This window comes from Pongo abelii, chromosome 3, assembly GCF_028885655.2.
Source record: "Pongo abelii isolate AG06213 chromosome 3, NHGRI_mPonAbe1-v2.0_pri, whole genome shotgun sequence".
NCBI classification, from domain to species: Eukaryota; Metazoa; Chordata; class Mammalia; order Primates; family Hominidae; genus Pongo; species Pongo abelii.
Genome location: NC_071988.2, coordinates 6,998,789 through 7,021,758, shown reverse-complemented (window position 1 = coordinate 7,021,758; position 22,970 = coordinate 6,998,789). Strand labels below are relative to the sequence as shown.

Here is a 22,970-nt window from a genome sequence, read left to right as displayed (position 1 = left end):
GACCAAGAGGGGCTGACAGATAATGAATTTAGGGAAACTGCATTTTTCCTCAACAGCCTGGTTAGCCGGAGTCCTAGGACTCTTGATGTTGATACACACAGCAGGCACTTAATGAATGCAGCTCAACCCATGGCCACTTGCTCCATCTGTATACCCCCTGGGATTGCAGAGCTCTATAAGGGGGCCCGGCCCAGGAAGGACGGGGGTGGGTGTGGTCAGATCAAACTTCTAGCAGCAGGTGGTGTGTGGGATGGGGGAGCCCACGAGATCACTCTCAGGGTCATTTTACCTTTCAGGCTTCAGAAGTCCAGAGCCCCCCACACAAAGGGGTGTTCCCTCGGAGTTGCTTTCTCTCTATCTAAGCCATGGTTGAGTTAGAAAACATCATTTTTTGACACATCCTGACACCCTTCCCCACCCGCAATCTGCCTTCCCGACCGTTGGGGATCCAGGTGCCCTGAGGCTGACAGGAGCATCCTCATCATCTGATGGCCAGCATGCCTCTGTTTACGTTTTCCCTGAATCAGCGCTCCAGGACCTACAGGTGCTGGGCCCCAGGGCGGGGGCCACGAGGCAAGGCCCTGGTCAAGGAGCGATGCAATGTGACAACGGCTGCAACAGACAGCAGCTCACATGCTGTGGGGACAGAGGGATGCACCCCACACCGTCTTGGGGTCAAGGAGGGCTTCCTGGAGGAGGAGTCGCATGAGCAGGGCCCACAAGGACAAACGAGATGAGGGGAAGGCAGATGGACAGGGGAAAAGGCGTTCCAGGCAGGGGACTGATGGGTGCAAGGCTCTGAGGTGACAGCAGCCTGGCAAGTCCCGTGAGTCCCAAGTTTTCATTATGGCTGGAAGAGCAAGCAAGGAATGAAGCCAGAGGAGGGGAGGCCCGAGCTGGATTTGAAATGGTCAAAGTCTGGGACTAGAATTGGGGGGTGGGTGGGCTGGGGGGAGGCCGGGAGGGCTCAACTGTTCTGGGTATCCGTCTTCACTGGGTGATTTGCATATGTGGTCCCTTTCAATGCCCCCAATTCTCCACAGCCCCTTTCTCCCAGCCTCCTCCTCCTCCTCCATCATCATCTCCAAAGCCCACACGGGCCCCAGGATGATCCTGTTAACGATGATCCTGTTAACAGTATCAATCCCTTTCTGCCTTCCCCTAGCTCCAGTTCCCCTCTGCCTTTCCTTTTTATGCCAGCCACTCATGCTGGATCCTGAAACAGTGTCCTTCTCTTCTCTTCCAGATTTCAAGAGGCTGGAAGAGGCTGAGCACCCAGCAAATCCAGGTTATGACCCACAGAAAGAGAACTGCAGTGATTCTCACCCGCCAGTAAAATGTTAAGGCCAGCCAGGTGCGATGGCTCACACCTGTAATCCCAGCACTTTGGGAGGCCGAGGCGAGCAGATCACGAGGTCAGGAGATTGAGACCATCCTGGCCAACATGGTGAAACCCCGTCTCTACTAAAATACAAAAAAATAGTGGGGCATGGTTGTGCCTGCCTGTAGTCCTAGCTACTCGGGAGGCTGAGGCAGGGGAGTCGATTGAACCCAGGAGGTGGAGGTTGCAGTGAGCCGAGATCGCGCCACTGCACTCCAGCCTGGCAAGAGTGAGACTCTGTCTCAAAAAAAAAAAAAAAAAAAAAAAAAGGAGAGGAGGCCGCTGCCTACAGACCCCTGCCTGGCATTATGGACTGAATTGTATCTCCCAAAATTCATGTTGAAGCCCCAGCCCACCCCATGGGCCTACCTTTAGAGACAGGGCCTTTAAGGAGGTGATTAAGGTTGTTAAGGTTGAATGAGGCCACAAGAGTGGGGCTGGAATCCAACAAAACTGGTGTCCTTAGAAGAAGAGACCCCAGGAGTGTGCACACACAGAGAAAGGGCCCTGTGAGGACAGCCAGAAGGTGATGTCTGCAAGCCAGAAGGTGGTGTCTGCAAGCCAAGGAAGAACCTCAGGAAGAACCAACCCTGACGGCAGCTTGATCTGGGACTTCCAGCCTCCAGAACTATGAGAAATAAACTTCTGCCATTTAAGCCACCCAGCCTGTGGCATTCCGTTCCGGCAGCCAGAGCTGGCTAAGACACCTGGGTTGTCGTAAGCAGGGCTGAAGAGGGAGCCAATGAGAAGAAAGTGAAGGAAACTCCAGCCCCAATGTCCATCTTTTCTTTAAGTGCCAAGGCTGGGCTTGGAAGCCACACATTCCTCCTTCCTCCCTACTCCCCTCAACCCAATTCCAGAAACTGTGGTTAGGTGGAAGAAAGAGCTGTGAATTCAGTTGTCTTAGGGTGGAATCCGGGCCTTGACCCTAACTCACCCTGTCATATGGGGCCAGGTACCCAGACTCATTGGCCTGCCGCCTCCAAAACCACAAAACAGGAAACGTGTCTGCATTTTGCAGGCTTTGTATGAGCATTGTAAGAGAGGAGCTGCCTCAGCCATGTGGCAGGGAGCTTAGCCCAGGGGGGCACCCGAAAAACACCAGCTCCTTCTCCACCCGCAGCGTGCACTTCCCCCAACCTCTGTGAGGTCTCTACCCCTGAAACACAGGTACACAGCCCCGTCATTCTAGGGCAGAATGCCAGCCTTCTGTTCCATCTAAGGCCAGGCAGCCTGGCGACACAGGTTTCTTAAAAGGTCCGTTTTGATCAACCCACTTGATAAGTCCATCCTCCAGGTAGACGTCAGCATAAAGGGATTGGTCATCGTTGATGATCCGTCCACCTTTGATGAGGAGTCGGTCACTCTGCAAAGCAAGGCAAAGTATTAAGGATCCTTGGTGAAAAGCCAGGAGAAAGTCTTTTCTTTTTAATTTTTAATATAAGAATTATCAAATATTTTCAAAGGTAAAGGCATTTAACTTCCCCCGCCCCAGATCCATCAGCAGCTTCAATACTTCTCTATCCAATACTTCCCATTCTCCTTTCACCTTTCTCCCCTCTCACTTTGTTTTGTTTTTGCTGAGGTGTTTTAAAACGAAGCACAAGCACTGTATCTTTCCACCTATAAATACTTCACTAGATTTCTCTCACTGTTAACCCATTTCCCATTTGCCCCGAGAAATGAGTGTGGGCAGCAAGCTGCACTTTTTTTTCTAAACAGGAAAGGGGTAAGGACTTTTTAAAGAAATAAAACCAGAATCCATTATCCCAACGAACCCAATTAACTTAATACCTTCCTTATCAGTCAATAATCAGGCCCTCTTCAATGTACCTTGATGGTCTCATAGATGTCTTTTTGTAGTTGGAAGGTTTGAATCAAGAGCCATACCAGGCCCCACAGCACACCTGCCTCATCATCTCGGCAGCCTCTGTCAGCACCTGCACTGGCCCCTCCTCCCTTTTCAATGTCATTCATTTGTTGAAGAAACTGGGTCATTTGTAGAACAGGGAGTTATCAAGGTATTATTAAATACGATAATGATCAACTTAGAGACATTTTAAAAGATAGTGAAGAGACTAAAAAAGAAAACCCCACTTTTCCAGTACAACTCCCAGTTGACATTCTGATGTCTCCCCACTCTTTTTCCTGTTTTCTTCCCCCACAGTGCACACATCCACTCACTCATCCAAGCACCGATCAGCTACCGACTGATGCTCTCAGCTCCAGAGGGGACCAGGCACAGAGCTGGAATCTGCTTTCAGGGGGTTGACAGATGGAGAGACAGATGTTTATCAAGTCATGGGGTATGTGGGGTTGAGGAGGAGAAGAGTGGGGACCTGCCACGGAAGCCAACCAAAGGGGCTGCCAACCTTATCTGGGGCATTGGGCAGAGAAAGCGCAGACCCAGAAAATAAGTCTAAAAAAGAGTCTATTTATACTTCCTATATCTACACTCTCTGTGACTATAGATAAATAAATGGATGTGTCATTAGAGGAAGGTGGATAGATAAGCACACACACACACACAGGATTGTATGAGTATGTCTACATAAATATTCATGTATTCAGATGATGTTCTCCAAGGGATGTTTTCAATCCCCCAGCCTAGCCTAAGGGTACAGACTAGGCTTTCAACCCTCTTCTATTTGTCAATACCATTCCAGAATGGAACTCAGCCACAAACATGTTTATGCATAAACATAAACAAAGCTTCACCATATGGAGTGTTCTGGGCAGAGGGAATGATATGCAAGTCAGAAACCAGAACATTATGGGAACCAAAAAGAACACAGTTCTGTCCTTTCTGCATTTTACCATAAGCACATCCCAACTTGCCGCACATTCTTCATGACTGTATATATATATATATAATTTTTTTTTTGAGACGGAGTCTCGCTCTGTTGCCCAGGCTGGAGTGCGGTGGCACGATCTCAGCTCACTGCAACCTCCGCCTCCTTGGTCCACACCATTCTCCTGCCTCAGCCTCCTGAGTAGCTGGAACTACAGGCACCTGCCACTACGCCCAGCTAATTTTTTGTATTTTTAGTAGAGACGGGGTTTCACCGTGTTAGCCAGGATGGTCTGAATCTCCTGAACTCATGATCTGCCTGCCTCAGCCTCCCAAAGTGCTGAGATTACAGGCGTGAGCCACCGCGCCCGGCCCCACTTCATGACTATATTTTTTAAATAATCGTAAAATACTCCATCTTAGGGATACCTAATAAATTGTTTAATATTTCCCCCATTGTTGGTTACTGAAGTGATTTTCTGTTTTCTACAGTGATACGTATTTTGCTGCAATGAACTTTTTTGTGCACAAAACTCCTTCCTTAGTTTGAATGATTTGTTAGGCAAGGTTCTCAGAAGCTTAACAACTGGGTCAAACAACATAAGCCTTATTTACAGCCCTTGATAAAGATGACCAAACTGCTTTCCAAAAGGAATGCCCCATTCTTTGCATGAAAACACTAAGCACTCTTGTTTATTATTAATGTTTGTTAATTTGTGTTCCTTTTGTTTTTTCTTTTTTTCGAGATAGAGTCTTACTCTATCACCCAGGCTGGAGTGAAGTGGCATGATCACAGCTCACTGCATCCTCAAATTCCTGAGCTTAAGTGATCCTCCAGCCTCAGACTCCCAAATAGCTGAGACTATAGGCAATGTGCCACCACATCTGGCTAATTTAAATTTTTTTTGTAGAGATGGGGTCTCAGTGTGTTGCCCAGACTGGTCTTGAGCCCCTGGCCTCAAGCAATCATCCCTCCTCGGTTTCCCAAAGCACTGGGATTACAGATGTGAGCCACCATGCCTTGGCAATTTTCCACTTCTTGAAGGCTTGTAATTTTTTTCCATGTGCTTATTTACCATTTGTATTCTCTCCAGGCTGGAGATGTGGTGATGAATAAGACACAGTGTCTGCCCTGAAGCAGACATCCTTGGTGGGGGAGAAAGAAGTAAACTGGGCCGGGCGCGGTGGCTCACGCCTGTAATCCCAGCACTTTGGGAGGCCGAGGCGGGTGGATCACGAGGTCAGGAGATTGAGACCATCCTGGCTAACACGGTGAAACCCCATCTCCACTAAAAATACAAAAAAATTAGCCGGGTGTGGTGGCAGGCGCCTGTGGTCCCAGCTACTCAGGAGGCTGAGGCAGGAGAATGGCATGAATCCGGGAGGCAGAGCTTGCAGTGAGCCGAGATTGCGCCACTGCACTCCAGCCTGGGCGACGGAGCGAGACTCTGTCAAAAAAAAGAAAAGAAAAGAAAAGAAAAGAAAAGAAGTAAACTGACAAGAACAACCCACAGTAGGTGGTGCTCTGACAGCAGAGCCTGACTCAAGAACCTGGAGGCAGGTGGTGCATCTGGGAGGCGGTTCCAGGGTCTGGAGGGAGGGTATCCTGTTCAATAAATGAATCCAATAAAGAGTGCATAGTGACCTGGCTAGCACTGTGGGCAACTAGAGCTTGATCTTGCCAAGGCTATCTGAGGGAGTGCACAGAAGGCACTTCAATGGTTCCCTGGACCAGGTCCCATGGTCTTATGGCATCGGCCACATTGCCCTGCAAGCCCAGAGAAGAAGAGTTTAACCCAAACTAGGGAATCAGAAACACATCATGCAGACGGCTGCTCAAAGCTTCTTGCATCAGAATCATATTTCCCTCAGAGTGAAAGCCAAGGTCAGCGAGACCCCAGTTAATCTGGAGTCCCAGGATCCTGGCAGTCTTCCTGCTCCTACTTTCTTTGGGCCCTGCTTGATGTTACTTATCTGAGTGCCCTCCGCTCGACTTCCCCTGTTTGGGACAACACACACCACCACCCCGCCAGCTGACCCTACATCCCTTACCCGTTTATGTATTCACAGTACTTACAGCACATCTGGCAGACTATGTATTTCTAGGTCTGTCTAAAATGTGACTTGCCACACTGGAATCACAGCTTTGGTGTGTTACCCCACCGGCAGTGCAGGACACAACTCCCCAGGGGACGCATGACACAGGCGTTGGTGGGGAAGGCACTGCCTGGAGTTTGCACAGCACTTGTCTTTACTAGACTGTGAGCTCCACGGGGGCAATAGACTTTGTCTGTTTTCTTCACTGCTGCCTCTCCGGCATCTTGGACACAGCCTGGCTGGCTGGCTGGGTGACTGAACTGATTCTTGACGGATGAATGGGTGAAGATGGAGAGAAAGGCGTCACAGCTGTGAGCCGAGGAAGAGCAGTGTGAAGAGGCACATCCTGTTCTTCAGCAGGAGGGTCTCTGGAGGAAGATGTTTCAAGATAAATTGCTCCTAGGCCCCACAACCTATCTGTACCCCTAAAAAAGATGTGTGCATCCCCAGGGAGGAAACTCACCAAGCCTCTTGACGGCACTCCAGGACCAATGGGAAAAAGAGACCCGGGCTCTGCACGTCCAGGAAGCACCCACAAGCTGGTGTGCATGTTTCCCCGGCTCCAGAACAGGAAACATAAGTCACCAGCAGCTGGTGTATGGCTTCCGGAACACGGCCGCCCCGCAGGCACCCGTCTGCCTTGTCACATTTAATAGGGGGCTTTTCGGGCTCAGCCTGAAAGGTGGTATTTTCATGCACTGTGTGCCAGAAGATCGGCCCAACCTGCTATGCTTTTCCTAGAATCAGATGGTGGAGCTCGTGTTCACATCCACTCCCTCCCCAACTACCAATAGACACTGCAAGCAGGGGTGCCCAGGCTCCAAGCCCTTAGTGTCTCTCAGATGCCGGTCTACTTCCGAAAAAATAAGCCCACAGGAAGCCAAGCACTGATTCAACTCTTCATGTTCTTTCTTAAAATTAGTAGTTCCTTTGCCTCTTAAACAAGCATTGTCAAAGCCATGTGCTTCAGAACTCAAGCTCAGAGAGATTTTAGTAGGTACAGGCCCAGACAGGGGTTCCCCGGTGCCGTGAGTTTAGAAATCTCTAGGTTAAGGCTGGATGCGGTGGCTCACACCTGTAAACTCAGCACTTTGGGAGGCTGAGGTGGGTGGATCACGAGGTCAGGAGATGGAGACCATCCTGGCTAACATGGTGAAACCCCATCTCAACTAATAATACAAAAAATTAGCCGGGCGTGGTGGCACACGTCTGTAGTCCCAGCTACTCAGGAGGCTGAAGCAGGAGAATGGCATGAACAAGGAAGGTGGAGGTTGCAGTGAGCAAGATTGTGCCACTGCACTCCAGCCTGGGCGACAGAGTGAGATTCCCCACCCCACCCCCCAAAAAAAAGAAAAAAAAAAGAAATCTCTGGGTTAAGCAGAAGCAATGATGTCTTTATGACAGAACTTTTCAGATCCTTGCCTCTGCTGATATTTGATATGAACATTCAAGAGGAGAATTGAGTTGATATCTTTTCTAAACTCAGGTCCCTTTGTGGTGTGGAAAATCTGAAGCGATACTTTCCCACAGAAGAGACCGTAGGAAACAGGCTTTGAAGGAGTTACGTGCTTTGTGGCCATTTGCACGGAATGGTCCGTGTGGAATTTTAGGTCTGATCCCACCTCGCAGGGAAATGAGGTCCACGGACAGGTGTGACCTCCACGTTCACACAACTAGTAAGGGTGCAGGCTAGAGCCAAGGGTTCCTAATGGCTTGTCCAGCATTCCAGCCACCAAAGCCACGCTTCTGTCCCATGTTTAAACATTCCCAAACTCTGGAATCCATGACACCTCATAAGAAGATAGAACTTAGAACCCTCCCCCACCCAAGTAATAAGATCAACGGGCCTTGCCTTCTAAGGCTGCCTTTCTCATGCAGGAAATATGAGTGCACAGAACTGTATACTAAAAAAAGTAAATGTTACATAATATATGTTTTTAAAATTAATAACACCAAATTCACACATTTATAAAAAAAAATAATACCGGTGCTGTCTGTTGCCTCTCACGGGATTACTGTGAGGGGAAAACAGCAGATGTGAACAATGGTACGCTCTGCACAAACATTATTATGTATAAACTAGGCCCAGCGCGGTGGCTCACGCCTGTAATCCCAGCACTTTGGGAAGCCGAGGTGGGCGGATCACCTGAGGTTAGGAGTTTGAGACCAGCCTGGCCAACATGGCGAAACCCCATCTCTACTGAAAATGCAAAAATTAGTTGGGCGTGGTGGCCGGCACCTGTAATCCCAGCTACTTGGGAGGCTGAGGCAGGAGAATCGCTTGAACCCAGCAGGCGGAGGTTGCAGTGAGCTGAGATCGCACCACTGCAGTCCAGCCTGGGTAACAAAGAGAGACTCCATCTCAAAAACAATTATTATGTATAAACCTTGAAGAAATAAAGCATCTCATGAAAAGCTCAGCCAAAGTCTAACAGCTGAACTGATTAACTAGGCATGTCAGAGATGCCAGTTCGTTCCACGGCGACAGCAATGACCTTTAAAGCAAATCATGTTCTTGTGTCAGCGCCGCTTAAAAGCAAAATGTCCACACTCACACAGAGGTGGGCTTGGATCCTGACTCCACTTATTATCCATGTGACTTACCGAGCCTCAGTTTCCTCGTCTATAAGATGGGGATAATTGGCTCTGCGTCCTAGGCGTGTATTCGAAGTGCTTACTCAGCCCAGGCCTGGCAGGTGAAGAGCTCATTGTTCATTCTCTGCCATTTTCTGTGGCTAGAACTCCACTCTATAAATCATTGTTTAAGGATGGGTGTAAGCAGCTTAAATGCAGCTTGTGCCCTCAAGGGGTGCTCAGGCCAGTGAGGGAGGCTAAGTCAACAGCTGGCCTTTGCCACCAGTGTGGGAAGTGCAGAGGGCCACAGAGCACGGAGGCAGCCTCCACATCAACTCTGCTAAGGGGAAAAGCATTCCCTCTAAGCTTAGAGGATGAGTAGGTATTAGCCACACAGCAAAGGCAAAAAGGGATCCCGAGAGAGGGAAGCACACGGTGTATTAGTCCGTCCTCACAATGCCATAAAGAAATGCCTGAGACTGGGTAATTTGCAAAGAAAAGAAAAGAGGCTTAATTGGCTCATGATTCTGCAGGCTGTATACAGGAAGCATGATGCTGGCATCTGCTTGGCTTCTGGGGAGGCCTCAGGAAACTTACAATCATGGCTGAAGGCAAAGTGGGGGGTGGGGAGTGAGCACCTCACAGGAAGAAGAGAGAGAGTGGGGAGGTGCCACACTTTTAAATAACCAGTTCTCCTGAGAACTCACTCACTATCACAACAACAGCACCAAAAGGGGAAATCCGTCCCAGTGATTCAATCACCTCCCTCCAGACCCCACCTCCAATACTGGGCACTACAATTCAATGTGAGATTTGGGTGGGGACACAGATCCAGACCATATTCCATGGGGAAAGACACAGAAGTCAGAAGCAGCCTGGCATGCCTGGGGATCTGTAAGTGGTCTTCTTTGGCTGAAGGGTGACCTCAAAGTGGGGAATCTGGAAAGGACTGCAGAAGCCAGATCTCAGGGACCCCAGTGCCATGTGTAAAGGGGAATCTAGGCTCCGTGGTGAAGGTCATGGAGGGGTTTTCATCAGGGAGGAACCAGAACATGGAAACATTTCCGAGCTAAGACATCACATGAGCGCTGGGTGAAAATGGAAGAAGGGGGGGAGGAATCGTCTTTATCTTCTCCTCAAAGCTGGGATTCCTCAGTAAGAATATGTGGCAGCCAAGTTTGCAACAGGTATCAAAGGCCTTAACAATGTTCATGTCCTTTGACCCATAAATTTAGTGCTGGGAATTTGTCCTCCAGAAAATATCCAAAACAGGGTCACAAAATGATACACAAAGATGTGATCCCGAATTAACTACAATGGTATAACCACACCAGTAATGAAGTATCATTCAGCTACTACAGCTGCTAAAATATTTTCCAGGAAGTTTTAAGCGTGAACAAAAGTGCTAGATAATAAAATGTGAGGAGAAAAAGCAAACTACAGAATTCTCTGTTAGGAATTCAAAAGGAAGTGGATCTGGAGTCATTGGCTTTCCCTATGGAGACTTTGGGGTCCACCCCCATGATCTAACTGCCAGTATAATGCACAGCCCTCTCCCAATGCACAACCCTCCCCAAATGGTCACAGTTCATGTGCCCATCTCTCATTGAGCTGGACACCCCTTCATGGCCAGGGGAGTTCTGTGTATTCCATCTCTGTATCCTCAGGAACCAGCCAGGACCCTTACACAGTATTTAGCAGATGTTTGCTGGGCAGGAGGAGAAGAGGGAGGCAACAGACAAGAGGCAAGGAAAGAAGGAGAAAGTAGAAAGAGAAAGTTTGAAAAGAGAGAGGGAGTGCAAAGGAGAGAAAAGGAAGATGAGCTAAAAGAAGGATAAAGAGGAAAGGAAAGATGAAAGGAGGACAAAAGAAAGGAGAGAAGAGAGAAACAAAGGAAGAAAAGAATAGATGGACACATAATAAATCTCTCTTTTCTGCTTTTCAAATTCCTGAAAACCTAACCCCACTGGCTGGGAGAGAAGCCTGGCAAGTGCAAAGCCTGCACACTACAGATGCTGCAGGAAGGCGTCCTCGCAAAGACTCTACCAAAACCCTGCTGGGCTGCATTCATGTCTCTACTGCCAAACGTCTCATGAGTCAGAGGAGCAGCCAGGCAGGAGAAAGGGATTCTTCTCCAAACCTACTGTTATCTCCCATCCAGCCCCCACTGGGAGGAGACAGCTGACATTGGCAGGACGCTTTTGTTCTTTTTCACAAACATTAAGCATTAGGTTGAGCTCTGCTTACAAAAACTAGCCTTTAAAGCTTCAGGCATTTTTATCCACAGAACAAAAAAACAAACAGCAGCAACCGCAGTCAACCTCAGCTCAGAGGGGAGGTTCTGGATGACAGTGAATGTTCTGCATCACTGTCTATTCCTGAGTGAGGCATTAAACCTCCCCGGGTTTTTGTTCTCCCTCCTGCATGGTGGGAATAAATCTGTCATCTCCACCATGAAGGTGGCTGTCAGAAGGCATACAAAATCTATTAAGGTCTACATTTTAGGAAAAAAAAAAGAGATGGGATGCTATTCTTATCCAATCAACCTCTATCCAAAAATCACTGGTTTAGCAACCTTGGCTATCTGAAAAATAGCAGAGAACCAAAGCTGTTATTACAGTGACAGAGAAAAGACCATGACTATGTCATCAAGGAGGGGAAATTTGAGCTGAGTTCCAAAACATAAATAGGAGTTCAGAAATCTAGAAAAATTGGGAGAGGAGAAGGGAAACATCCCAGCCAAATAAACATTAGATACAGAGACACCATCTTCTGAAAGTTCCAGGTACTGTGGGTAGGTGAGGAACAGGTGGGGATTGGTGCTGTCCGCGGTCCTGAATTGACACTGGACACACAGACCGTGAGTTTTCTCCAAACCCTGATGCTGAAGACTCCTCAGCCCCCGACCGCATCCAACCTTATAGTTTCTTACCGCTTTTCTTTGTCAGCTTCTTAAAAAAGTCTTGTTTCAGCCGGGCGCGGTGGCTCACGCCTTTAATCCCTTGGGAAGCCGAGGCGGGTGGATCATGAGGTCAGGAGATCAAGATCATCCTGGCTAACACAGTGAAACCCCGTCTCTACTAAAAACAACAAAATTAGCCAGGCACGGTGGCGGGCACCTGTAGCCCAGCTACTTGGGAGGCTGAGGCAGGAGAATGGCGTGAACCCTGGAGGCGGAGCTTGCAGTGAGCCGAGATCACGCCACTGCACTCTAGCCTGGGTGACAGAGTGAGACTCCATCTCAAAAAAAAAAAAAAAAAAAAAGTTTTGTTTCAAAAATTCTTCTTTTGGCCTTGCAGAGTCAAAATAATCATGTCTCATGTTTCCAAGTGGACAAAGTTGGCAAGTACATTTCAGTGTTGGTAGATGAAGACCTTACACTACTTCCAATACTTTAATTCTCCCACCCCAGGAAGTTGGGGTGATAGCAAGCAACTCCCATGGCCCCCACGTGCTCCACTAGAGCACTAGAGATTCATTGGAATCACAAACACGCGGATGTCAACATAGGGTCTCAGAGACCACGCAAATTCAGATGAGGTTGCCTGATTCTTCAGTGGGAAGGGTAGGAAAGCTCAGGGTAACTAACTGACCAGTCTCTTCTGGAAAGATGAAGAAACCCTTTCTTTCCAAAGAGCAAGCAGGGAAATGAGGCTCAAAAAGATCAAGGGAGCCCATTTTGTAGAAATGTGCTTATCCAAGCATTGAATGCAGGGGGAACTGCTTTCTTTTAGAACAAAGGAAATGTCAAGGTGGGTTTTGAAAGTTTTTAGTCCTTTAAAAACCACACACTCATGATGTTGAGGCTGACATTCGCAATTCAAAACTTCAAGATGATCGGTAGGCATACACCCCCGCCACCCCCCTTCTGAAAACTGACAGCATGACACCATGGCCCAGCTGGTCCTCAAAATGCCCTGGAATTGCCTGCTAAAAATTCCCATCGGGGCTTTTATCAAGATATTCATTCACCAGATCTAGATTACAAGCCAGGACTTTATATTATTAACAAACATCCCCAGATAATTTCAACACAGACCCTCTGTGGCAAGTTCTCACCATGCCCCCAAGTGGGTGCAGTGCAGCCCCCTGCCCCACTGACTGTGGGTGTGCTGCCCATGTGACCTGCTTTGGCTGGGAGTGCACCAGTCCGAGCACAAGCTTTAAGGGGCAGGTGGGTTCAGCTTTCCCTGACAGTCCACCTCCCGCCATGAAAACCACAGGACCCAAGGAGTGGCAGCCCCAGAATGAGAGGATTTGAGGAACACACCTGATCCCAACTGAAGACTGAAGACAAATCGAACTGAGCCCTGCTAAGCATCTACCACCCACAAACCCAATGCCATAAATAAATGTTTGTTGCTGTAAGGCACAGAGTCTAGGGGGGTGTTTGCTATGCAGCATCATTGCATCAAAGCGAATTAATACATCATAAAGGTTCTGTGCTGGGAGCCACAGGGGTTGCTGCATGAGAGGTTTCATAGCTCTAATACGTCAAACTTCCATGACTTGGTCCCTACCTTGAATAACCAGAGCCTTCCCCTTGAGCAAGCTCCCCGCTCTGGCCTCCTTGCAACAGCAAGTGCTGCCATCCCATCCAGCTGCACACTCATATTTATTCACAGAAACCATCCATTTGCCTTTGATTTTGCCTCCGGGGACAGCCTGTCAGCCAGTGGCCCTTTGCCACACTATCCAGGAATGCAACCCACGAAGTGGCAACTGGTATGAGCCTGAATCTAATTAACACACATTCGTTCCCCCTCTCATGGGTAGGGGACAGGGTGGCTTTCCCTCCTTCATGAATGGGAGATACAGGTGGTCCCCATGGACTGCAGGACTTTTTTTTCCCCGAGATTATACCTGTCTCCATGACAACCGCAGTTATAAGTGCACAATTTCAGGTCCCACTGTACCAGCAGACTTTCAGGGAGCACTCCCTGACGGAGTGAGTATCTGATTTTAAAACAGCACACCTCTGTCACAACCCTAAGAGTGGGCAGGGCCTGCACGCTGCATGGGGAAAGATGATGCTAGCTGCATGTGTGATCGGCGACTTGACCCATTTCTCTGTGTTCTGGTCTGCGCTTCTTGCTTTATAGAAAGAAATCTGAACCGAACTCCTTTGCCTTAAGAAGTGCACATTCCTTGAACTCATATTAAGGATCAGTTCTGCATTACATGGGTTTTCATTTTTAATTCTTAAATCACCTTAAAAGTGGGAATAAGTATGACAAGTGAAGAAACTCAGAAGTAATTTGCTCAAGCCAAGAGATGGTACAGCAGCTAGGATTTGAACCGAATTCCACCTGGCACCTGTACAGAGACCACCCCACTGCCTCTCGGTGGTGAGACTAGTACAGTGTTCTCTTCAGTGTACCTAGTTGATGCATCTGAGCCTCAGTTCCCCACTCTGTAAAACAGGGACAGGCAGCGATAGACTACACTTATCTGTTCAGTGTTTATCAAGTACATACCCCAGGCCTTGTACCTCACCTGCCGTCTTGACACGATTATTGTGAATGTGCTCAAAAGTGGTTAAGGCAGATTAAAGGCCTCTGAAAACCGCAAAAGGCTTTCTAGGGGAAAGATATTACATGGAGAGACCTGTCACGTAATAAACATTGCCAATGCCTCCTGGGAGCCAGGTGCTTATATTTACTCTCTCATTGCATGCTCATTTAACAAAGAGGCGATGTTTGGATATGAATGCAGAGGCCAGACTGCACCTAACGACACGGGTGCAGAGGGCAGACTACCTAGGCTCTTATGTGGCCCCACACCTCCAAACTGTGTCACGTGTGTGAGTTCACCTCTCTGTGCTTCTGTTTCCCATCAAATGCGGAGGAAAATTTTGAATAAATGAAATGAATTAACCCATGGATAGCACTTCACACAGTGCCTTATTTTTTTTTTTAATCCTTGCAACGTGGGGTAACAGATCTCATTGAAATGCTCAGTTCCGTTTTCAGCTTCTCTCTAATCTGTCCCACCTCAAACCTAACTCTTTTTTAGATCTTGTTGCATCTACCCTGGAACTGTTCTAATACCTACCTGCTGACTTTCACCTCCCAATGCACCTGCCCCAGGTAAGCCCTCACCCCATCTCCCTGCCAAATATCTTGTCCGCTCCATATGACAGGCAGAGTGACCTTTCTGAAATGCAAATCCAACCATGCCTCGCCTCTCCTCAAAATCCTTCACCAGCTTGTCCTCATCTGTAGAACAAAGCACACCTCCTAGGCTCTTCTTGGCCTGAGCCCAGCCTTCTCTCGGCCACGCCCCACCACATCTATCTACGCACACCACGCTCTGCCTCCCTAACTGCACCTTCACAACCTATGCCTTCCTCTATGGCCTCCCTGCAGCATGGATCTCTGGCCACATCTGCTCTGCTCATTGCTTTTCAACTCCTTAGTCACGTGCAGCATCTTGAGTCCAGGATCACAAGGTCACTCCTTGGAGTTCCCACAACATGAGGCCTGCATCTCTGGTCAGCATTTGTTCATGACACTCATTTTCCAGCTCATTGTAATATATCTTATTTCCCCTATGAGACTGAAATCCTTGGCACCAGAGACGGCAGCTTATTCCCACATAGCTTCTTAGCGGGGTGATCTTTGGCAAGATACTTAATCTCTGTTGGCTTCAGTTTCCTCATCTATAAATGGAACCCATCAAAATACCTACCTCACAAGATTACTTGAAATAATATGTAAAAGTACCCAATACACTGAACGCTGGCCTATGAAGTCTAACATTCTATGCCAAATGTTCATGCATTTGAGGATGCAGGAAAAAGCTTCGATTGCTTTTATCAGCTTCTCAGAGGAGTTGATGGCCTTAGGAAGCCTTTAAACTAGTTTAAGAGGTCCCCAATAATTAAATTGGGGGGAATCCAAATTAATTTGGATTTCTTTTTATTCTGCATGTTCAGAAATAAAATATAGCAAAAAAATGAGATGAAAGGAAAATGAAAGAAAGTAAAGGAAAACCGAACACCGTATGCGGAAATCGTGATAGAGGAGGAATAAAGAACTTGAGTGGTTTTGGAAAAGAGAAGGTCCTAAGTAATGGAGAAACATCTTCCAGTGCCTCTAGGAATAGCAGTGTGGAAGAAGAAACTTGGGAAGACTCTGAGAACAAAAGTAAGGCACGAGGCAGAATCCCACTCTACATAAAGAAGAGCCTTCCAACAACAGAGCTGTACAAGATTAAAGCAGGTTGCCATGTAAAGTGGTGATCTCCCTGTCATTGGAGGTATGCAAAGAGAACATACTGGGAATTTCTGCACTGAGGGGAGAATGGTGGGGGCAGGGGAGAAGCAGTAGACAGACACTTTTTCCTTCCTCCTTAATTGTACAACATAAAATTTTACATAATTTAAAAGTTCTATTCAACCTTGAGGTTATAGAAATCAAACATTTGCTGAGATTTTATTAGACTTTAAGCCCTAAGGGTCTATGGACATGGTATGATTTAAAAATACATGGCAACATAATTTGGGGGCAGGTTCAAAATTTCCTCAAATAGCCACCTTTTTGCTGTATGTAATTCTGCATCAGATCCAATGAGTTTTCCCATGGAATTGACTCCAAGTTCCAACACCAGGTCATTATTTAGTCAAGGCCCTGGGGAGAGGGGAAGATGTGCAATGTGACGATCCAGCTTGTGTGTAAAAAGTACCTTTCGCAAAAGCTTCCTATTCCATGTGAAATGCAGCGAAGCCCATTACTAAACCAGATTTGCCCTCTCTGCATTGTCAAAGCACCACTTCAGGGGCCCCCACAGCTTCTTTTCTCTTTGAGCTCCAAAACTCCTCATGCCACCTTCATCTCATTCTGCATAGTAACTACCTTCATGTTAAATCCATAGATAGTGCCTTGTTAAGGAAGACTAAATGCAATTGTGGCTGAAACCTCATTCAGCAAGGAAGTCCACAATCTTGGTCCCATTCACTCACTCACACAGTGTGGCATCCCCACTGTGAATCCCCAGTGTTCCTGAGGGGCTCCTGAGGAGAATCAGACAATTTCCCAGTCTTCGAAGTATTCATGGTCAAGCGGAGCAGATGGACATAAGCAACAAGCCAAAGTTACTGAAATCGAAGTGCTCACCACCCCCAGGCCAGGAGGAGGGATCCTCTGTAGAGAAAGGACACAGCTGATACAAAGGCAGAGGGCCACACATGGTGTGCCAGGTCAAGGCGAATGCTCTGGATGCCTGGAACACAGGCCCAAGGAGGGAGTGGGGAACTACCATCTCATATATCCACAGACATTGCTTTCTTCCTTTTAGCTGTTTGCTGTTGTTTTCTAGACCAACTTCTCTATGAAGCATCCAAGATCCCACTCCACTTCCCAAACTACCAACACCAATTCAGAGTTGTTTCTTCTCAGAGCAAAGCTATGATTTGGTCATTACAGCTCTTTAGGGCAATAGTTCTCAACCTTACTGTATTCAGGACATGCTTTCAAATCATATAAAATTTTGCAGCATTCTTGAAGGATTAAAGACCTAAAACTACACCAAGTAAGTCTGCAACCATCACCATGCCCTCCTACTACAGTGTGACTATGGCTGTCTTACCGGTCTATAATAGCTCTGATTGCACTTGGTTACTGTTCAGCACCATGGTGCTGTCCACTGCCCTGACCATGTTCTTCTATATGCTCTCAGGGCAAAGTCCTCTGATGTTCCTCTGCCATGGCAACAGCTGACTTTTACTTACAGCAAATTAGACTCTATTCAACATCTCTCTGCTTGTGAATACTCAGGGCTCCACCTGAGAGATGCTACAATAATTTGTAGACTTGGTTGTAGCAAACATAAATTTTAAATGCTGATTGAAATTTAGCAGCACATCTGCAGAGAATTTTTTCAGTACACCACTGTGCTCGCAGCACATAGGCTGAGAACCACTGGTTGGTTGTTGAAATAGCTTGCCTTTTTCTGTCTTCTACCAATACCTTTTGTACATGGGCCCCTAATATCTATCTCTGTCCCTTGCCTCTCACCCTCATTCCAATCTATTCCTTATTGTCCATTGAGACACCTCAATTTGGAGCTTGCTACCAAATCCAATTCAACCTAAGAACCAATGGTGGGATTTTTCTTCCAAACTCAATCCCTGTGCTTCCTGACCACCTCATCATCAGCTTCCACGGGTGTGCATTAGCATCTTTTACATGTCAGAACTTTCACATTTAATCCTCACATCTCCTCTAGAAAGACTGACTTTGTGCTTCTCTCCCACTGATTTACAGCTTGATCATACAACTTGCTTTGGCCAGTACACTATCAGCAGATGTGAAATATGCTATATTTGAGTAGAAGTTCTTAAAGATATTTCAGGTGGCTGCTAATCTCTTGTGCTTTTCTTCTCTTTCAGCCTGGGTCTCAAAGTGAAGAGATGCACAGAGCAGACTCACTACCCACCAGTAAACAGGGACAAAGTTACAGCCAACCCACGCCCTCATGTAGCATGAGCAAAAAATAAGTGTATACTGTTGAGACCTTGGGGTTGTGTGCTATGGAGCAAAGCTAATACACCATCCCATGGTAATAATAATAAGAGCTAACCCACATCACATTTAATATGTGCAGGCACTATTTTAAGCATCTTACACATACTAAGTCATTTAATTCTATGTGGAAAAAATCTTAGGAAATATCATTCTGATTTCCAAACATAAATCTGTACAGATAAAATTGATGCATAGAAAGAAGAAGTGACTTGTCCCAATTACACAGCTAGTAAGTAAAATAGCCAGGATTCAAAGCCAGATAGCCTGAGTTCAGAATCCACATTCCTACAAGCTGCTTTCATAATAACAGCCTCTTACCTCAAGAACTTCCAGTGCCTTCCTATTAACCAAAGAAGAAGATCAGAGTGGCCTAGAACTTGGAACTGAATTATCTAATCCAACTCTCCCTGTCAAGAAAAGGAATCTGAGGCCCAGGGAGAGAAAGTGACTTGCTTAACATCAAATAACCCATTCATATCTAAGACACACTTAGAACCCATGTGTTATTTCCATCCCCTTGGGTGCATTCTGCCTGATTTCCAAAGCTTTATAGAATCCCCCCATAGCCCCACCCATTCACATGTATTTCCAGTTCTGCATCCTCTGATTCACCTGTGTGAAATATTCCACCCACCTGGCATGCCCTTCCCTTCCCTCAACCAATCAAGTCCCTCAACACCTGGCTGATGTCATCCTCCAAACCCCAAGAAGCCATCTCTTGTTGCTTCTGCCAGGGCTGAGTCATCTCTTCTCTGAATTCCTCTGACACCTGTGCCCTGTTCCGCAGCCTGCCTGCTTGCTTGCTTGCTTGCCTGCCTGCCTGCCTGCCTGCCTGCCTGCCTTCCTTCCTTCCTTCCTTCCTTCCTTCCTTCCTTCCTTCCTTCCTCCCTCCCTCCCTTCCCTCCCTCCCTTCCTCCCTCCCTCCCTTCCTTGCTGTCTTTCTTTCTCTTTCTTTCTTCTTTTTGTTTTGATAGAGTCTCGTTCTGTTGCCCAGGCTGAAGTGCAGTGGCATGATCTCAGCTCACTGCAACCTCTGCCTCCCAGGTTCAAGCAATTTCTCCTGCCTCAGCCTCCCGAGTAGCTGGGATTACAGGTGCCCGCCACCATGCCTGGCTAATTTTTGTATTTTTAGTAGAGACAGGGTTTCACCATGTTGGCCAGGCTGGTCTCAAACTCTTGACCTTAAGTGACCCGCCCACCTTGGCCTCCCAAAGTGCTGGGATTACAGGCACCCTTTAGTCTTTCTTAAGTTGTTTTATGTGCATGCACTTTGTCACTTAGATGGCAAGATAATTAAGGTCAGGGACACACACACACACACACACACACACACACACACACACATGCTTGCCCACCACACCTGTTGGTTAGCTACCATTCTGAATTTTCATTTCCTCAAAGACACAGCCTGAGTTTTCAGAACGGAGCTATGACCTGTTAGATATTTACTATGGGCCATGCACACTCATGTGTGTTGTATTGTGTGTGCTCCATGTATTCAGTCTTGGCCATGTTCATTAGAAGAAATGGGCATTCAGGGTTAAGGTGGCATAGTTATGTCACTTTCACTTTTATGTCCCCTCTGAGACATTTTTAAGAATTTGATTTAAACAAAATAATGTTTTCCCTAAAAATGGTCCACTTCTCCCTGTCTGATCACGACCTTGACATCATGGATGGTGTTTGCTTCTCTGCCCTGGATGACAGATGCTCAGAGTCAGTAGTGGATGACTAATCACGGCCACTCCAGTGTCCTAATCACTGGCACATTTGTTCTGTCCTTCCTTGATCCTCAGTCCTGCTATTCGACTTCCGTCTGATTTCACCATATGCATGACAAATCACTGTGGACATCTCAAATCCTTTGTGTAAAAAGGCAGGGAATCAACTGGGTATCCACAGATAGGCTGAATGTCACCCTTGGGAAAAAGCGTAATAGGCCTCACACATTTTTTGCATACTTGCAAATTAGAGCAACTAATCCAGCCTGATGTGATTTTGACTTGATCTTTCTTTCCTGGTCATCTTCACTGTTTAATCAAACATACACACACACCCACAAATACATTTACACACCAAAGACATACACTTACATTTACATACACACTGGCACTCACACACACAACTATGCACACACACACCGGCAGTGGTTTTCCTAGTATGCAGACCAGCCCATATACCCTCCCTGCTTGAACGTAAGCTCTCCTTCCTCCACTGGCCAATGAAGAACCTTTACAAGCCTCTGAATCTCTCTGAGCCTCAGTTTACTCTTTGGGAAAGAGGGGTGCTCTACCTGGGCTGCATTTCTCACAGTACCGTGCATAGAATAGGTGAGAGATAATGGCAGTTGTGCCGAATGCTTGGACTAGAGCAAAAACACATGTGATCGGTACTCATGAAGCTTTATTTTTCATAATACTCCCTCATCATCATAGTGGACACTCTTTACTCGTCTCACAACTGAGCAGGCCTCCCCCGTTCGGTGGCTCTATTCAGAGCCAACAGCTTCTGCAGGGCTAGGAAGCCATGTGCCTTTGTTTGCTCAGAGCCACACCCAGGATGCTCCACTCACTGCAGTGGGCACAAGAAGCCGCTTCAGCTAAGTTAATCCCCAACTGTGCCATTCATTAAAAAAAAAAAAAAAAAAAAAAAGACATGCATGAAAGAGAGCTTTATAAATATTTCAGTCCTTGGGGGCAGGAGCTAAGTGTTTCTGCTTTTTTGCTCTTCCGTCTCTAACCAGCTACTATATTATCTCAGAAAAAGGCTGAGACGGAAAAAAGAGGAAGACATCACCATCATCGTCACCATGAGCAGAACGATCAACCTCCTTGCCTTTGCCCATGCTGCGCCCCTGCCTGTGATGCCCCTTCACCTCCCCTACTCTAGCTCCCACCTCTCCAGTCTCTGAACTCATTGGCAAAGCTACACCCTTATCCCCACTGTGCAGATGAGACAGCTGAGGCTCAGACGGGCACAGGATGACCCAGCAACAAGCAGATGGGGACCTGGGGATGAAGCTGAGAGCTATGCCTGCTACCCCAGCACTTCTTCCCATGAACCACACTTGATCCTTTCCAAGCCCCCAGGTCTCTCCACAGGCCACACATCATGGCTGTCAGAAACATCTGAACTGCCTTCATGATTTGATCTAACTGTGCAGTGGTTGCCCTGGGAAGCAGAGGGTGGGCTCTCTCGAGGCCGTCTTTCCTTCAGTTTCTCCAGCATGCCAACTCCTTTGCCTCTGGGGCCCCACGGGCTCCACGAAGAACCCTGCTCTCCTCCTGTCCCCTGTCTCCCCTAGGATCAGGCTGAGTGTCCCTGCTGGGGTTTCCTCCGCCCCTCCGTATGATACCCTTAACACTTCACTAACACTTCAGGCTGAAATGTCAGCCTTGGCTAAGCTCTAGAAGGGCCAGGGCAAACCCATTCATCTCCTTCCCACTCTTCCTGGCACCCAGCACTGTGCTTGGCACGGCAGTCATTTGACAAGTTAATGCAAACCCACTAACAGCCAATGGGTTTGCATTAACTTGTCAAATGACTACTATGGAACAGGTTAAGGTGCAGCCATTTGAAAAGCCACAGTGCTCACCCATTTGTTACATGGCATTTAAGGCAGGGATCTGGTTCCTGTCACAACACATGTATGTGTGTTATTAGCAAAAGGTACTCAGGAAGATGAAAGGTCCTATACAGTGAAGCCCCATACAAGTGAATCCTCTCTGATTTGTTGAAGGTTTTGATTTGTTTAAAACCACAAACCCTTCTGGCTGATGTGGGCCAAATGAACACAAATGATCCTCATCAAGGCCCTCTTTCCCAGGAACTAAGCATAACTTACAGCCTCTCTCCTTCCCATGCTCATTGAAACCACCTTTAGAGGCTGCTGGAACCACCCATTTGATTTCTCTTTACACACAAGCTGACTAATTGTTTCACATGAAGAACTAAAGCAGCAAGACCTGTCAGCAGATCTGAAGCCCTTATCACACACCTAGCACACTAAACGCTTTGGAGGGTCACCTAGGATGTTCAGGAGTCCTGTGAAGGGGCCTAATACTGTACAGCAGAGCACTGAGGTTCAGAGAGGCATCAAACACCCAGCTCCATCGGCTGGAAAAGCCTAGGCATCTCCACTCCAGAGGGCGACAGCCAGTAGGCCGGGTGACCACTTCAGCTTAGCAGACTGGGACTGCACACTTTCGGAGGCAGCATCCCACAGACCTGCCTTGCAGGCCATCCTATTAAGTTTTCACCTTGGAGACTGGGGACCTGAGAGCAGCAGAGACCTGCTGTGGGCACACAGCCTCAAACCCAGAGCTCCTGACTCCTGCGTCACTGCATCACCCCTGACCCCATCACCTGCCTCAGTTCCCTTGGGAGGCAGGGTTAGAGAGTCCCAAGGCAGGGACTTGCTCAAATATTACCTGCCTTCTTCTCACATTGCCCAGGAGGAAGCAACCATATGTCTTCTAGTGATTCTCGACCAACTACACTGTTTACGAATGGGCCACTTACACCTCTACGTCTCAGAGGGCAGAGCTGAGAGATAGAGAAGAGGTGGTGCCCACCCTCTGCATGGGGGCTTGGCAGAGGC

The 22,970-nt window shown here is 47.5% G+C and overlaps 1 protein-coding gene and 1 long non-coding RNA gene across 5 annotated transcripts in view; one reads left to right on the top strand and one right to left on the bottom strand.

The window, feature by feature from the left end:
* Window positions 1–22,970, bottom strand: part of CRMP1 (collapsin response mediator protein 1) — a 74,407-nt gene that overhangs the window by 45,302 nt on the left and 6,135 nt on the right. For all 4 annotated transcript variants that reach the window (XM_024246575.3, XM_054553700.2, XM_024246576.3 and 1 more), the window contains exon 2: window positions 2,659–2,747. In XM_024246575.3, coding sequence (XP_024102343.1) covers window positions 2,659–2,747 — 89 coding nt within the window. The remainder of the gene's footprint in view (window positions 1–2,658; window positions 2,748–22,970) is intronic.
* On the top strand, window positions 13,324–18,888 carry LOC129058900 (uncharacterized). Its single transcript, XR_008524328.2, has 4 exons — window positions 13,324–13,568; window positions 14,859–14,932; window positions 15,781–16,103; window positions 18,235–18,888. It is a non-coding gene; the product is annotated as an uncharacterized LOC129058900 (long non-coding RNA).